General features: G+C 43.5%; 2 protein-coding genes across 4 annotated transcripts in view; one reads left to right on the top strand and one right to left on the bottom strand.

Moving 5' to 3' along the window:
- NT5C3A (5'-nucleotidase, cytosolic IIIA) overlaps positions 1-880 on the top strand; it is a 48,152-nt gene extending 47,272 nt beyond the window's left edge. For all 3 annotated transcript variants that reach the window (XM_026508932.4, XM_026508951.4, XM_026508942.4), the window contains one exon: positions 155-880. In XM_026508932.4, the coding sequence (XP_026364717.1) occupies positions 155-256 (102 nt within the window). In that variant the 3' untranslated portion in view covers positions 257-880. The remainder of the gene's footprint in view (positions 1-154) is intronic.
- A 6,387-nt stretch (positions 881-7,267) lies between these two features.
- The window catches only part of FKBP9 (FKBP prolyl isomerase 9), a 35,546-nt gene continuing 25,407 nt past the window's right edge, over positions 7,268-17,406 (bottom strand). The window contains exons 7-10 of the mRNA XM_026508920.4: positions 17,135-17,321; positions 13,389-13,534; positions 11,025-11,188; positions 7,268-8,655 (exon numbers count right to left, since the gene is read on the bottom strand). Coding sequence (XP_026364705.3) covers positions 8,479-8,655; positions 11,025-11,188; positions 13,389-13,534; positions 17,135-17,321 — 674 coding nt within the window. The 3' untranslated portion in view covers positions 7,268-8,478. The remainder of the gene's footprint in view (positions 8,656-11,024; positions 11,189-13,388; positions 13,535-17,134; positions 17,322-17,406) is intronic.

Raw genomic sequence — 17,406 nt, 5'->3', positions numbered from 1 at the left:
CTTGAAAGTATTTCTTCATTTCAAAGGTTTTATGAAAGTAAATTTAATTTGCTACATTTTGCCCAAAAGATTGGACCTAACAGAGATTCACACTGAAACTATTTGCTTCTCCTTCCTGCGTATCCATTTAATTTTTCTGTTGTTTCTGTTGTAGGTGGATGAGCTTTTAGAAAAGTACATGGACTCTTACGACATTGTTCTAGTAAAAGACGAATCATTGGATGTAGCCAACTCTATCTTACAGAAGATTCTATAAACAAGCATTCTTCAAGAAGACCTCTCTCCTGTGGGTGCAATTGATATGAACTGCTCACCTGTTCATCTTGCTGAAAGACTTCTATTTATAATGCATTCTTGCTTTTGAAGTTTTCTTCTCTCCATTACTGAGGTATTTTTGGACATATTGAATTCATCGACTGGAAGCTCCTTTTTTCCCCCCACCTCTCTCAACACACTCCTCAACTCTATTTTTTAACAGATTGAAAAAGAAAATTGTAAAGCCAAAATTTGAAAAATAACTCCCTACATTTCCAGAGTGAATTTTTTAGTGTAATGTTATCATGAGGTTTTTGAGGAAACTTTTTACTCTGTGAAAGTTTGTGTAAGTTTAAAAAGAAGTTTTATGAAACGGTGAAATAATGTGCATGATTTTAAATGTTGCCATTTTTGTAATTGAGGTGAATTATGCTGATGATACCACCATCACCTGAATTGTGTTATGATTGGTTATTCTGTTTTGTGAAAGTCAGTATTTACCAGAAAATATTGGCACTCAGTGTTTGAAAAAACCATTGGTATCCACATGTCACTAATCATTACAAAATGTTCTGTATTGAAGCACTGATAATACACATGAAATGAAAAGCCTTTTTAAATTGTACTGTCAAGATAATTATTATTCATTTTTTCAACAATATCTATTAAGCACCTGCCGTGTTTTTCCTGTGTGTGTGTGTGAGAGAGAGAGAGAGAGAGAGAGAGAGGGAAAGAGGGAGAGAGAAATCCTAGTGTCATTGTCATGGTGTCTATTTAGATTGACTATTTTAAACTTACACATTATAAGTTTAAGGATAAAAAGATAGTTGCAATTTAATCAGCCCTACAGAAAATACTGGGGACTGGGAAAATTCTTTTTGCTCATTGAAGATATCAGTAAAAGAGGGCACTTTGTTGTGAGTCTAAGAGTTTCAGAAATAGCCACAGGCAGGGAACAAAGTGTAGCTGGGTCTCCTGTTAAGTAAAACTGAGTACTGCTAAATTAGGAACTGGCATTCCTCTCTGCAGTCTGACTTCCCATTCCAAATTTCTGCTGCCCCATAATTGGTTTCCACAAGGTTTAGACTTGCCATGGTGATAAATGTGACCCTGACTCTAACCATTTTCACTCCAGAGTCTACGAGCGACTAATTCCGTAATGCATCTGAGCTGTGATACAGAACATGTTTCAGCTGGTTCTGGACATCCAGTGAGGTCGGCAGTCTCTAGTCCAATTTGATGTGGCAGGTAGGCAAGGTCTTGCAGTGAAAACCTTTTCTCTGGGGCAGCCCATCCTTATCCTCTACTACTACTACTCCTTTTTATAATAAACAATGAAACAAAGTCTATAGTGGCCAAAAGTAGACTATTCCCTGCTTAAGTTGGGAATTTCTGATCTAAAGGTAGCTTTTTATCCTGTATTGCTATTACAGTTGACCATATTGACTGTTTTCCAAAGGAGCTATAATATGCTTCTACAAAGAAGCATGGTGCATGGTGTAAATGTAAAGAATACTGAAGTTATGACCTCCATTCTAGTCATGGCTCAGCCCTGTACTAAAACTATATAGGTCAGGCACCTCCCTATATAATGAAGGCCTGGGGGGTCTGCAGGCTCTCTAGCCCCTTCCAGCCACGCCCTAACTGGATTATCATGCCAGGCCCCTGCCTCTTCTACTACCTGCCTGTGACCCTATCACCTCTCACTGCCCCTGTTTCTATCGATACTTAAAACAATTGGTTCTCAAGTTCAGCTTTCAGAGCAGTTTAATGTAGCCATTAGGAAATGGGCTATAGAGTCAGACTGTCCGGATTTGAATCCTCTTTCTACCACTTAGGAGCTGTGTGACCAGGACATATTATTTAACCTGTGTCCCAGCTTGCTCATCTATAAAGTGAAGGTAATGATACATCCTCTGGATAAATTACTGTGAGGATGACATTTACTCATCGACACCAATGTGTGTTTTTAAGTTTTTATATTTGCATTTAGAATAGCTTAGCACCAGTATTCAGTATGGTTAGCTCTTTCCCATCCACGAAAGTGTAAACAGTCTGGAGGGAAGGAGGAGACCGAAAGCTCTTTCGTAGCCCTAGTGAACATTGGCAGTGTATAGTAACTACCATATCCTCTAAAGGGTCTAGCATTAGCTGTTAGGGTTTTGGGGGTTTTGTGGGTTTTTTTTTTTTTTTTTTTTTAATTTTGAGTTTTACCTTAGGAGTAAAGCAGTTTTGGGTGCTAAGATGAACGATTTTGATGAAACTGAAAAGCAAAAACAACTGTCAGAGATACTATTTTGTTCCAGAGTGATTTTGCAAGAACTCTGCATTCCATGGTGTGTTTAATAGACACCAGAGTTGATTAGGTAGATTATTAAAGGTTTTTTTAACCATACTTTAGGTTTACGGTTTTCTCTTTGGCGTACCCCATGGAAAATCAGGAAGGAAAAGATACATGGAATCTTGAATAACTTAATCCTGAAGCTTGTCCAAGGTTACCTCAAGATTCACCGATCCTGCTGTGTTTATACTTATTCTGGTATTTCAGTACGGGTTTAATAGATAAAATAAAATGTGCCCCTTAAAATAAAATGTGCCCAAGGTGTAAGGGGCACAGGACTTCAAGTCAGTCAGACCTGCATCTGAGTCTTAGATTCTCTCCAGGACATTTAGCAAGTTTCTAAATTTCCATCCTCCCTTCCTTCCTTCCTCCCTCCCTTCCTTCCTCTCTTCTTCCATCCCTCCCTCCCTCCTTCCCTCCCTTTTTTTTAGAGATTCTATTTATTTATTTGACACAGAGAGAGAGCATAAACACGGGGAGCTGCAGGCAGAGGGAGAACAGAAGCAGACTCCCCGCTCAGCAGGGAGCCGGTTGCGAGGCTCAGTCTCAGGACCCTGAGGTCATGACCTGAGCCAAAGGTAGACACTTAACCAACTGAGCCACCTGGGCGCCTCAGTTTCTAACTTTTCTAAGCCTTGTTTTCCTCATCTCTAAAGTGGGGTAGAACTCAAGGTGAGGATTGATTAAATGACCAGTCACTCGTCCAACAAATATTGAAGTCCTTACTGTGGGCTAGGTTCTAGAGAACAATAATTAATACATCCCACATGCTTCCTGCCCTCGTGTAGCTTCCATCCTAGCGGATGAGATAGAAAAAAGAAGTAAGGTACTATAAATAAGAATATAATAAGAAACCAACACAAATAACAAGGATCCTATTTTAGACAAGATAGCCAGAGAAAGCCCTGAGATCGTATTTCAGCCAAAGCCTGAAGGATAAGGAGCTAGCCATGTGAGGAATCAAGGAAGAAACACATTCCAGGGAGAGAGAGCGGCAGTGCAAAGGTCCTGAGTAAGAAAATTTAAGGTGTTCAAAGAACTGAGAACTGGTTTAACAGTATTATGAGCAAAGGGAAGAATGGAATCATGAATGGGAGGTGAGGGTGCCAGATCACACAGGGCTTTGTAAATCATGAGTTTGGTTTTACTTTCCCTGCAAAGGGGTGCCATGATCATGCTGACCTGTGGAAAATGGACTGGTGGGGCAGATAGACCCCAGCGAATCAGTTAGGGGGCTGCTGCAGAAGTCTGCACTAGAAATTACAGTAGGACGCAGAAAGAAGTGAATCATTTCAGTAGTTTAGATTTAGAAACGACAAGACTTGCTTTTGGATTAAACGTGTAGGGTGAGAGAGGAGGAAGGGTCTCGAAGATGTCTGGTTTAAACAAGTGGGGGTGGGGAAAGAAAAAAAACAGGTTTTGGTGGAGAGTGTTGGGAAGGGAGTGGGAAAGTACGTTCTCTTTTGGACATGCAAAGTTTGAGGTGCCTGTGAGGTATACGAGGGAAGATACCAAACAGACTAGAGCTCAAAAGGAGAAATTTTGGTTGGAACCATGCATTAAATGTCTCTGTTTAAATGAGATGTGAATATGGCCAGTGTAAGCTAGAAGTAATCCCCTGACCTATTAAAATTCCAACGTTAAGGACCAAGACCACACAAAATCAAACACTATTTTAATAAGCATGAAAGTTTTATATCTGCAACTAGCAATAAATAATTGGGAACAGTATTCTTAGTCTATAAAAATATGCAGATCACCAAGAAAGCCAAGGGAAAACGACTTCAAAGAAAGCAACCTTGGGGGGCACCTGGGTGGCTCAGTCGTTAACCGTTTGCCTTCGGCTTGGGGCATGATCCCAGGGTTCTGGGACCAAGCCCCACGTCGGGCTCCCTCCTCCACTGGGAGCCTGCTTCTTCCTCTCCCACTCCCACTGCCTGTGTTCCCTCTCTTGCTGTCTCTCTCTCTCTCTGTCAAATAAATAAAAAAAATCTTTTAAAAAAACAAAAAGAAAGAAAGCAACCTTGGGGTGTCTGTGTGGCTCAGTTGGTTAAGTGTCTGACTCTTGGTTTTGGCTCAGGTTATGATCTCAGGTTCGTGAGATCAAGCCCCATGTCGGGCTCTGCGCTGGGCCCAGAGTCTGCCTGAGATTCTCTCTCCCTGTCCCCCTTCCACTCATGCTCTCTCAATCTCTCTCTAAAATAAACACATACATACATACATAACATACAAAAAGAAAGCAACCTTGTTCCTAGAAACCTAAGACGTTGAAATGCAATGTATCAGTATTTACATAGAATCTTGAGGTCAGGTCAACTCTCCTGCCAAAATGAAATGGTTTTTTTCTGTCTTTTAAGTAATAATTTTGAAAGGTATTATAAATTCCTAAGTAATCAGAGATAAAAACTCACTAGGTTTTAACAAAATAATGCAGATTGCTTATGCTTGCAAGGTAGCCTAGTGGTGTTTCAAGCACACAGATCACATGCATGCTCAGATGTCATGTTCACTGAGATACTCTACTCTCCCACTGGGCATCAATGACCTACTTCATCTTTAGAACCCAAAGTTCAAAATCTGCATAAGTCATAAATTAGGTGTTCCCAGTCTACAGCCTGTGAACAGCTGTTCTATCAAGAGATCCAAGGGGGCGCCTGGGTGGCTCAGTCGTTAAGCGTCTGCCTTCGGCTCAGGGCGTGATCCTGGCGTTCTGGGATCGATCCCCACATCAGGCTCCTCCGCTAGGAGCCTGCTTCTTCCTCTCCCACTCCCCCTGCTTGTGTTCCCTCTCTTGCTGGCTGTCTCTCTGTCAAATAAATAAATAAAATCTTGGGAAAAAAAAAAAGAGAGATCCAAGCTGCCTCAGCAACACAGAAATTGAGTATAAAATATTAAGAAAAATGCCCTCTGGCATCTCTACCCACTATTTGGCTCCCTACTGAGTACTCACAGTCCTGCCGGTGGAGCTGTAACCCATAATCATAACGCAAATGTAAACACGTGTTGCAGCAGCAGCATTATAAGGTAAGGCCATCTGAGCAGCCGGTCCTTCCAGAGATTAAAGCCCCTGACACAGTCACAGATAACTGAATGCCCTCCTTAGCAACAGGAAGAATGGAAGCGCCCAGGGAGCACTCGACAAGAAGTCAAAGGTTTAGAATGATAAATACTACACAGTATTATTTATACGTGGCATTAAAAAAATAAGCTGAAGTCATAGAAACAGTGGTTACTGGGGGATGGGAGAACTAGAAATTGGTAAAAGGGTACAAACTTTCAGCTGTGTAAGGTCTGAGGATTTAATATGTAACATGAGGACCTGTACTGTATAGTTTTAAAATTAGCCAAGAGAGTAAAATTTAAATGTTCACACACACACACACACACAGTGAGGTGCTAGGTGGGGGAGAGATCCTTTCACAAGTAAACATATATATATATATATATATATCAGATCGTCACATACACTTTAAATATCTTACAATTTTATTTGTTCACTATACCTCAGTAAGGCTCGGGAAGAAAAAACAAACAAAACAGGTGGTGGGCTGGAGACTCCAGAAAAGCCAGCATTTCAGTCTGAGTCTAAAGGCCAGAGGAGACCAAGATTCCAGCTCAGCAGTCAGGCAGGCAGAGTTTAAAAACAAAAACAAGCTAAGGGTTCCCTCTATGCTTGAAGCTCTGAGGCCCACAGTCCTTAATTTCCCCAGAGAAATGTGTCTTTTATTCAGCCAACCTGTCTCCACCACGGAAGAAAACAGACAGTGAAGAAATTCAATCAGGACCAAATAAAAATCTGGGGCAGAGAATAAGCACCAGGTTTTTATCTTCATGAAGATATATAAGGATAGTGAGGTGTTAACAGGTCAGATGCACTCCAAAGGGCAATTCAATTTAGCAAGATTATTAACCTATCTAGTGCACTTAAACAGAAAATTTGGAGTGACTGTGTGCTACGTAGAAGACAGGTCAAGGAACGTTAGTTACCATGACAGCAGCAGCCAGGAAAGCTATGGCAGGCATCTCCTTTGCCTTCCAAAAGCATACAGAGTCCCTGAAGTTGCTTCTGCAGAGTAAACAGTAACATTTGCTTTTAAAAAACATATATTTTCTCTATATATGTGCCAGTTATTCCCCCATTTGCTCCCACTCCAACCCCTACAATCATTCTCCACCTTTCTCTGCGCCAAAAAGCTGACCTCAGACTACCAGCCCCTAGCCTCCTCTCCCTCTGGCTTCGGATTGGGTTCAGCTAGTGGGAACCAGGGACAGGACAGAGAAGGGGGTGTCTCACTCCTCTGCTGTAGTACCAGCCACAGTTCTGGGCATAGCTGTGGCTCCCCTGCACCTTTCAGGGCTGGGGATCGAACAGCCTCCTACCAGTGCTCCCCAATGGTTGTCATGGTGCCTTGACATCCTTACTAGGTCTCTGCGCCCTGCCCCCACTTTTGTAACATCCTTTATGCCGCTTCTCTTCAGAAGTCTCATGTGAGGGTGTGTTTCCTGCCAGGGCGCTGACTGACACACCCCCTGTATATCGGTACCTCACACTCCTTCAAGTTCAGATGCAGTCCTTGAGTGTTTATCAAGGGAATTGTCAACAGATAATCGAGGTGTATTCTCATGGGATCCTCTCAGCCTTCAAATAAAAATCCACAAAACTTGATGTTATAATTCAATTTTTTATATACGAAACAATCAGTTTTCCAACATTTATTCCATTGAATGAGTGCACAGCATTTTCATGAAACTATCTCAGGGCTACATCAGTACAAAACAGTTTAAATTAGTAAAATAAAGCAGTTTCAAAAGGAAAATCATTGATTACTTCAGGGTGGATGCCACCACCACTTGGGAACAGAGGACATAAGGCAGCAAGGTGATTACTGCATAACATGGGGACAGGCTGGCAGGTAACCGTGTCCTGGTTTCCCTACACAGAGAGAGGCCCCTGGGCTTTAGGGCACCTCCCTCTCCAGGACACGAATGAGTGGAAATAGGTCACCTTGTTTATGCTCATCTGTTGGGGTGACCTTTCCATCTTGGTAACAGTGAGATACTCTGGAGCATGGCTTAGCCACCAGCCCTGTGCATATCTATCCGATAGAAAGATTCAGGGAGGATAGAGCAATGGGAGTAAGAAAGGGTGAAGCAGATAATCTTGCGTGGCAAACACAGAATCAAATTCTCTACTCGTGGTCCAAGATGCCTTTTGTTTGGTCCACTGATTTTCTTCTTAACTTCCAAGTTACCGGCCAATCGGAAGACCACAACAAGTAGGGCCTGATTAACTATAAAAGCACAGGTGTACAAGTTGTGTGTGTGTGTGTGTGTGTGTGTGTGTGTGTGTGTGTGTGTGTAGCAGGAAGTGGAAGCTGGGCATTACCAGAGCCTGTACAGGCCACTGACAAAGTTTTCTGGGGCTTTCGGGGAATACTGCTGGGACATGCCCTTTGTCTTTTCTGCTCATCTGGAGAACACTTTTAGAACACCAGTAAGTTAAAAAACGTGAATCCTCTTTATGTGGATATCCTGGACACTTTCCCTTCTGTTCCCTCCAAGATGGTTGTAACTTCTGTTTGACACTATTTTCCTTTAATAACAAAACTACCCGGAAGGCTCACAAAACAATGGCTGACAGTGCAGCCTTTTCAATATTCTACACAGCCCCTGCTAAGGCACCTCGCACCAATTTTGTTTCGTATCACTGGCATGTGGCCTAAAATTCTCACCATGTGTATCGACCCATCGCTGACATGCCCCAGGTATTGTGTGACCATCTACTGCTTGTGGACGATTCACCTTCTGAGAGACCCTCACGCCTCACTTCACGTTCTGCCACGACAGGGGGCTTGGTGTCACACAAGTGGCCCGAGTCAGGTTTAGAGTTCATCATGTTTGGCCTCCTGGTCCTTGAGTTTAAATTCTTCTGCCGTGACCTTCCCGTCTCCGTTCCGGTCCTGGTTGGAGAACATGTTCTTCACGATCATCTCAGCATCAAAACCAGGAGCGAGTTTCCCTCTGCCAGATTCCACCTGGGCATGAATGTACTCTGAGAACTGGAGAGAGAGGGAACAGGGCAGGCCATGAGATAACGACAGCCAAGCTTGGGCCTGAACAGAGCAGCCCGAGGGCAAAGGGGCTGGAACTGGAGTCTGAGTTCACAAAGCAGACACAATTTTATGAGCTACACAGCCTGTTTTTTTCCCTCCACATGGAGGTTAAAAACCCCTAATGACACCAGGAGCCCCTAGGTTCCAGGCAGCCAATACACAGCAGTTGTTGGAGCTATCCTTTCTTCCCTCATCGACACTTAGTTCTCCACCAAAGGCTGATCCCCTAACCACCCTAGCCTCTGAGAATGCTGCCGCCTGCGCTCATTCATTCATTCATTGATACAATAAAAACGTATTGTCTACTGTGTGCTGAGCACCTTCCAAGATCCTAGAGAGACATCAATTAAAAAAAAACAAACATCCTGCCCTTGTAATTCTAGCATATCCTAGTGGGAAAGACACAATTTAAAAAATAAGGAAATCACATATTAAGTTAGAAAATGAAATGCTCTAGAAAACAGAAGAGTAGAGCCAAGCAAGGAAGATCAAGAGTACAGGTAGGGGAGGAGGTTGAGGTCCCAATCCAGCAGTCAGGGTAAAATCCTAGTGAAAAAAGGAGACCTGTGGAAAGGCTTGCAGGAAAGGAGGTAACGAGCCAAACAGTTGTCCAGCGAAGTGTCTTCTGAGCGGAGAGACAGCTGGTGCAAAGGCCCAAGGGGGGGGGGGTGCATGCCTGGTGGTACTGGAGAGGAGCAGCTGGAGAGGAAGTTACAGTGAGCAGGTCATGGAGAACCTCTGTGGGGTCTTTACAAGGCCATTGTGAGGACTTTGGAAACGGGGGGGCTTTTGCAGGGTTCTGAGACAAAGCGAGCCATGATCCAATTTAAGTTTTAGAAGGATCGCTCTGGCTGCTATGAGGGGCAGGGGTGAAAGCAGGAAGACCTTTGTAGAGGTCCAAGCCAGAGGCTGCAGGCACTGGACCATGATGCTGCAGATGGTGAGAAGTGGTCAGGCTCTGGATAAATTTTCAAGATAGAGCTAGAATGATTTCCTGCTGGATTTATTATAGCCTATGTGAGAAAGAGAGGAGTCAAAGATTCCTGAGTGCTCTCGCCTGAGCAACTGGAAGGACAGAGATGCCATCAGAGGAGATGAGGAAGGCTTTGGATGAAGCAAGTTCAGGGGAGGGAGGTAGCTGGGGTTCAGAAACTGAAGATGTCAGGCGGGCAGTTATATGTGGAAGTCTGAAGCAGAGAGAGAGAAGACTGGACCGGAGCTACAAGTTTGGAAGTACAGGGCTATGGATGGCAAAGCCACGGGACTGGTTGAAATCACCCAGGAAGTGACGTAAGGTGGAGAACAATTTCAGGACTCAGGCTGGGGCATTCTGACACGGAGATCAGGGAGAAGACTCCTGAGAAGGACTTACCAGTGAGGGAGAAGGAACACCAAGAAAATGTGGTCTGGAAGCCAGGGAAAGAAGGCATCCTGCAAAGCATTTGGCTTTGTCCAAGTACGAGGAGAGTGAGAAGTGACCACCGGTTGCAGCAACATGAAAGGCACCAGTCACCCTAGCAAGACCAGGTTCAGTGACACAGAGGGACAAATGTCTGACAGGAGTGGGTTTAAAAGAGTTTTGACATTTTTGCTGTGAAGGGAGCAAAGAAATAAAAGAAATGGAAAGATGCACCAAAAAAAGGGAAAAGAAGAGCATGTTTTTGTGCTAATGTGAACCATCCAGTAGCTGGGAAAATGTGACTGATGTCAGAGAGAAAGTGGAGAAGGCTGGAGCCCTGTCCTTGAATAAGCAGATATGGAACTGGCAGAGTAGTGGAATTCAGCAGGGTGTGACAGGACAGACCCCTCTACTGCCCAGCTCCATGAAGGGGCTACCGAAGAAACCACCCAGCACCTAGACGATCAAGACGGGGATATGTATCCCGGCTCAAATCACTGGGTAGCTGTGTGACCCTGGGCAAGTCATTTACCTTCTCTGTGCACAGCTGCTTCTGAAACGGGGTGATGACTACATGGCTGCCACAAGGGCCAGGAAAGATAACATTCGTGAAAAACTCTTAGCATAATGCAGGGACACACTGAGCACCCAGGAACTGAGAATTGGATTGTGAGCCCTGGATTCAAGCCCTTAACTCTCAGGGCCTCAGTTTCTTCAAAGAGGAATTGTGAGCTTCAATTGAGAGAGTGTGTATAGAAGTGCTTGGTATGAAAGCATGTGCAGGTTACCATCATCGTGAGAAATAAGCACAGGTGTCCTCCTCACCCTAGGAAGGCTTCACATTCAGAATGGATCCTCTGCCCCAATAAGGCTCCCCGGGCTCCTTTAGTCCCGCTTTCCTTCAAAGGTCAGTTACCTCTTCGAGGAGGACTTCTCCATTACCATCTTTGTCGATTTCTTCAAAGAGGTTGGGTGACACCTCGCCGTTCCATATGAACATGTACCCCTCAGGCAGACCGGCGACGAGCTCCAGCAGCTCAATGTCAAACACCAAGACAGCGCTGCCAGGCACTTCTCCATCTGCCTCACCAACAGGGGAGGAGACAGTGTTAGCGCCACCAGACAGCAAGCATGCCCATGTCAACCTCCCTTCCCCACCCAGGGTTCCAGCTGCCTCTCGGACGGCAAGCATTTCTTGTGAGAGCAAGAAAGTTCCAACACCAGCAAGAGGTTTTTTCCAAACTGTAGGTAGTGACCATTACTGGGTCATGACATCCGTTTACAGGATGGTGACCAGCATTGTTTTTAAATTAGAGAATAAAATAGATAAGGGTGCATTGCACCTAGAAAGGATAGGTATGGTTTTATGAAACTGGAATTTCAATTTTATATATAAAACTAAATGTATATATATAAATTGCATGTTTATGTGTAATACAGATGGGGAGATAAAAATTTTTTTTAAGAAGTTTTTACTTCTTTCTTTTAGAGAAAAGAAGACAGGGAAAGAGAACGTGCGCACACATGCAGGGGGAGGGGCAGAGGGAGAGAAAGAGAAACTCAAGCAGACTCCCCACCTAGTGCAGAGCCCAAAGTGGGGCTCAAACCCACGACTCATGAGATCATAACCCGAGCCGAAACCAAGAGTTGGATGCTTAACCGACTGAGCCACCCAGGTACCCCCATGACATGTATTTCTTACTGTATGTCTTGGTGAACAAAGTTTGAAAGCCACTAGTAGAGACTACAATTGTAGAACTTTTGAATAAATCCTACAGAAGAACCTTAAGAATAATACAGTATGCCTTAAAATCCTGATCTAAGATATGACTATAAACACAAATTTGTGAACAGTATATACAGTATGAGCCCAAAAGAAATTATATAAGCATGTGAATATTTATGCACATATATAATGTCTTATTTGAAATTATTATATATTATAGTTATAATATATATCCCAAGGTCTTATAGGGTACACATTTTTTTAAGTGTTTCTTCTTGGATTGGGGGGTCTAGCGGGCAGTTGTGGGGTTTTTTGTTTTTGTTTTAAAGTAAACACCAACATGGGGGGCTCAAACTCCTGACCGTGAGATCAAGAGTCACATGCTCCAGGGACCGAACCAGCCAGGTGCCCCAACAGACAGTATTTTTACAATTATTTAAAAATTGTGAAAAAGAGAAAATCAACCCAAAGTGTGTATCTCTTTTATAAGTTAGCACTTCCCATCTCCTCCATCTCCAGAGAGTAGGAGCATAAAACATTGAAGAAGGTGGGGTTCCCAAATCCCCGATGTGTAAGACTCATTTTGGCCCAAATCATGAACTGTACCAGCTGTAAGGACAAGGTAAAGCCAGTATTTCCAGAACCTGAAACTCATCTCTTCCGAAAGGAAATCTTCATGGATAGCTTACAGGCTCAGGAGAAGTGAAGAGCAAAGGCCTGTAGCATTCCACTGTGCCAGGAACCTGTTCCAGAAGGAAGCCTCAGCTTCACTTAAGACAAATCACCTGGAAAGCTCCTTCAGGGACACTTCCCACACATGGGTTTGAAGACCCAAGGCTTTTTTTCACAGAAACTTCTGCTTTCTTAAGGAGGTATGGGGCATTAACACTGAATTCACAGGACTCTAAATAAAGATGCTAAATTTAAGTATTAACTCATGATATTAATTATAATATTATATTATCTATCATGTGTTATTAGTATTATATTAGGTATACAATAAATATATTTTAATTTTATATAAAATGTATAAGATTATAATTATGTATTATAATATTAATAGTATTAATTATAAACCCACAGATTCTTTGGGAGTTTTTTAAATTTTTTTTTTTTTAAGATTTTATTTTTGGGACAGCTGGGTGGCTCAGTCAGTTAAGCATCTGCCTTTGGCTCAGGTTATGATACCAGGGCCCTGGGATTGAGTCCCGCATCAGGCTCCGTGCTCAGTGGGGGGCCTGATTTTCCCCCTGCCTGCCACTCCCCCTGCTTGTCCTCTCTCTCTCTCTCAAATAAATAAATAAATAAAATCTTAAAAAAAAAAAAAAAAAAAGATTTTATTTTGAAGTACTCTCTGCACCCAATGTGGAAGTCAAACTCACAACCCCAAAATCAAGAGTGGTATGCTCCACTGACACAGCCAGTCAGGCAGCCCTGATTCTTTGGGTTTTAAATGGAAGAAGCATATTGTGGTTCTAAATATGGCACCCCAAAAGCACAACATTCAAACTGTGAACATGCCCCAAACACCCCATAATGCTGTTGCTTACTCACCCACACCAGCCTCCCCATAGCCCAGGTGGGGCGGAATGATCACTGTCCGTTTCTCTCCAACGCACATCTCTCTGAGACCCATATCCATTCCCAACACAACTTGTCCAGATCCCAAAACAATATTATACGTCTTGCCTAAATTCCACCTGAAAAGGAAACAGAAGAGTCTGGTTAGGTCATCAGCCCATTGGTACTTGAGAGTGTTTTCATGAGAACATATCTCTTCTGTGATCTTTCTGACAAAGACAAAGAATCCCTGTCTAATCAGGAGAAAACATCAGACAAGCCCAAATTGAGAAACATTCTGCAAAATAATGAAAGTGTAATCTTCAAAAGTGTCAAGAAAATCAAGGGAAGACTGAGGAGCCATTCCAGAGCACTGGGGCATACTGAGTGGGATTCTTTTGTTATAAAAGACCTTATGGGAACAACTGGCAAAACTTAGGTGGGGTTTGATGATTAAAAGATAGTAACATACTAGTGTTAACTTTCCGGTTATAAAGCATGTGTTGAATTATGCAGGAGAATGTCCATGTTTGTAGGAAATGTGCACTAAAGTACTCAGAGGTGATGGGACATCATGGTGGCAACCTACTCCCCAATGATTCCAGGGAAAAAGAAGCCCTTTGGACTGCTCTTACAACTTTTCTCTATATTTTAATCAATATCTTAGTAAGGAATTTTCATGAGAATTTGAAAAACATATAATAAAGACCCTGGGTTTCAGATTTAGCAAGACCTGAGTTTGAATCTTGCTTCTGCCACTTAATTGGACCCTGAGAAATAAAATCCCTCCATTTCCTCATCCGTAAACTGGAGACAGTAATGGCCACAGGTACCGAGGAGAACAAGTATAAAGAGCTCAGTAAGTGGATGGCCTTGAGTATGTGAAGTGCTTGTGTCTGTAATAGTTTTCGACTTTAGAAAAATAACTGAAAGTTTAACTTGAGTCATGGTTTAAATTATGCCAGATGTCCATGGTCCCTGAGAAATCCACGTAAATAAAAGTTGGGGCTCTATAGCCTCGGTCACTACTGAAAATAAATGTCTTTCCAAATATATGGCACTACTACTTTCTACCACTTCCTAAAGACGAACAATGGAACTATTCTCCAAGGGCAAGGAAGAAAAGCCTCCCCAGTATCTTGGAGTCCCCTTGATGCCCGTTACCAGGTGGCGACAACATGGAAGGGTCACATCCCCTTCTCAGGCTTCCCAGCCTCCCCTGCGGGCAGGGCTACGGCCACCTTCCCTTCTCAAACTGGTTCTCAGGGCCAGGCTGGTTGTCAGGCACCCACAAATCAAAACAGGCTTTGTATTTGTCCTACCTGGGACGAAACGAAAACAAAGCCAACGCTGGCCCAGAGCCTGTAGGAGGCAGCAGGACATCCTCTGTCCCACCTCCCACACAGTTCCTCCTTTGTCAGAAGCACAGAGGCACCCTCACACTGCCTTCCTGCAGGGACCCCTGGGGACCTCCCATGGGACTACTCTGTTTCCAAGTCTTACAGAATATTCAAAAACTCATTTAGTTGTCAAGTAACAAAGGTTTATTCTTCCTCTCTGAGGCCGATTTAAACACACATTGAGAAAATCCTTCAAGCACATGTTTTGCTTTCATGCATCACCTCTGAATGCCCCACCATTTCTTTTTCCTCAGATCAACCTTTTATTTTTATTTTTTTGCCAGTGTTTCTCTGACATTCTCCTCATTCCTTCTGTGCATTCCCAGCTTCCCATCCACTGCAAGCTTCCTGCTTCCCACTTGCAGGCCGCCCTCTCTGGCTCCTCGCCCACATTTCCCTCCATCGTCTCAGCTGCCAGCTTCTCTCAGTGCTGATGAAAAACTCCCACAGCAGCACCTGCCTGCTTGTTTACAGAGCCCGTGGAAGGCTCGGGGTGGGAGCAGGTCTCACCTTCCTCTCCCACACACAGGAGGCAGACACCCACCACACATCCCATTTTCCCATTATTCTGCAGCTTACACCCAGAACAGACCAGCAGGGATGCCGGATGTTACTCTTCAGTGTAGATTTACAGGGAACACAAATGACTCTCATGGTCTAGAATGGAGTCTGGTAAGAGGAAGGTACATCACGTGGCTCCTGGATGCTCTGTAGGAATGTTGTGAATCCACCAAACATTAGAAGGCAGGAAGGCCGATACTCCCCACCCTACACAAGAAGCATATCCTGAACCCACTGAGAAGGAATTCCTTTGTTCATTTTCCACCCCCGCTTCCCCTTGCCCCCGCCCCAGAGTAAGAGCACCAGACAAGAATATGAATATTGGCAAGAGCAGTGACAGCAAGCCGTTGACCTTACAGACTATTCTAACCTTGTGGACCATTTTCACATGCACAAGCTGGCTTGATCCCCCAAACGACAAGCCATGCTTCTTCTCCGCTGCCCTCCAAAGGCTTCTAGTATTAATGCAAGGTTTGTTGTAAAGCAGGTCCTGGTAAATCTGAGCCCTGGAAGCTAGTACATATTTCACTGATTCTAGAATGCCCGTATTTTCACATTTTGACATCTCTATAATTGCGATATGCTTTATGACCAGCAGCATGTTAATCTGGGGCAGCGTTTTTACTTTCTTAGAGATACATAAAATGATGTTTCTAATAATCAACACATTTTAGATCTGATGAAAAGCGCTAAATGCATTAGCATACAGGATCTCGTAGCACCAGAGAGAATGCTCTGAAGAGCACGTCCCTAGGGCTCCGTCTCCATGTCTGGCTCTCGCCAGCCACCCACAATGTCACCTGAAGCTGGAAGGGAGAGGGGCAGGTGGGGAGGGAGAGAAGGCCCTCCTCATGCATTATAAATGCAGCAGCACTTATTTATATGAAGCCTTTCTTTCTCCCCAAGCCCAAACGTAGGAATCTAAGTCAGCTCAATATGAAAATGGACGCACTTATATGGAGATACAAAGAAAGGCTGAAATGTCTCTTTCCCAGAGAAGAGAATATTTTACTAACTTAAACGACATCTAAAGAGTCAGAAACATAAAAAGCAAAGCTTCTTTTTACCAAAATTGGCCAATAATACTCGTTTATACTGTTGATTCCTATTTATAAAATTTCAGATTCATATCAATTAACATTTATAAAATGCTCCCTTTGTGCTATGCTCTGGGCTAGGTGTAAGGAATAAAAATATGAGTAAACATGTTGGGTTTCTCTAAGATATTCAGACCATCAAGAGACATAGAAACAACAATAACTAACTAAAAATAAATAACTATGTTTTGCTAATAAAAATAATAACTTAAAACATTATGAGACATAGAAGTGGGAGCAGCTGATTCTTCCTAGAAATTAAGGTAAGACTTTGTGAAAAGGGAGGACATTTTAGCCATGGCAGAAGTTGGCCAGAAGGAAGGGTTTCAGCAGTGCACATCTTACACCACTGCACATGCCAGCCCTATGGGGCAAAAGATGGGCCCTAACAAAAGATGAGATCAGTGAAGCAGAATGGAGCTGACAAATAGAGCCTGATGTGCCAGACTGCAGAGTTTGTAATGTAGCTGTGGGTTAATTTTTAAAGACAGCAGTTATAAGATGACATCTGTTTTACAAAAAGATGATTTCACAGGAGCAAGGTGAGAGCATTCATAGGGAACTTTTAGAATAATGCACCTGAGCAGTGAGGAAGCATGGAGAGAAAAGAAAAGGAGAATCCAGGAAACCTATGGCTGTTATCCTCTAGGCTTACACCCCTACTGTCCCCAGTGGCCCTTACGTGGAATCCAGCAGAGTCCCATCCAGAAGCGAGGCATTGTAGTGATACTTGAGGTAATCCCCCTTCTTACTCAGCACGGAGCAGTCAGGGGGCTTGTAGTGGGAGGTGATGCTGATGGAGTCGGAAGGGTTGTGGAAGTCAATCACATGGATGTCAAACACCAGCACGGCCGAACCAGGGATATTTCCTAAAGGTCAGACACAGGAAATTAATAAGTGAGTCCTCCAAGTGGCAACACACGTGCCTCCCCAGTGTCACCAGGGATGTCCCCA

Source organism: Ursus arctos, unplaced genomic scaffold, assembly GCF_023065955.2.
Source record: "Ursus arctos isolate Adak ecotype North America unplaced genomic scaffold, UrsArc2.0 scaffold_3, whole genome shotgun sequence".
NCBI classification, from domain to species: Eukaryota; Metazoa; Chordata; class Mammalia; order Carnivora; family Ursidae; genus Ursus; species Ursus arctos.
Note: the sequence above shows the minus strand (reverse complement) of the source record. Positions and strands in the feature narration are given on the sequence as shown.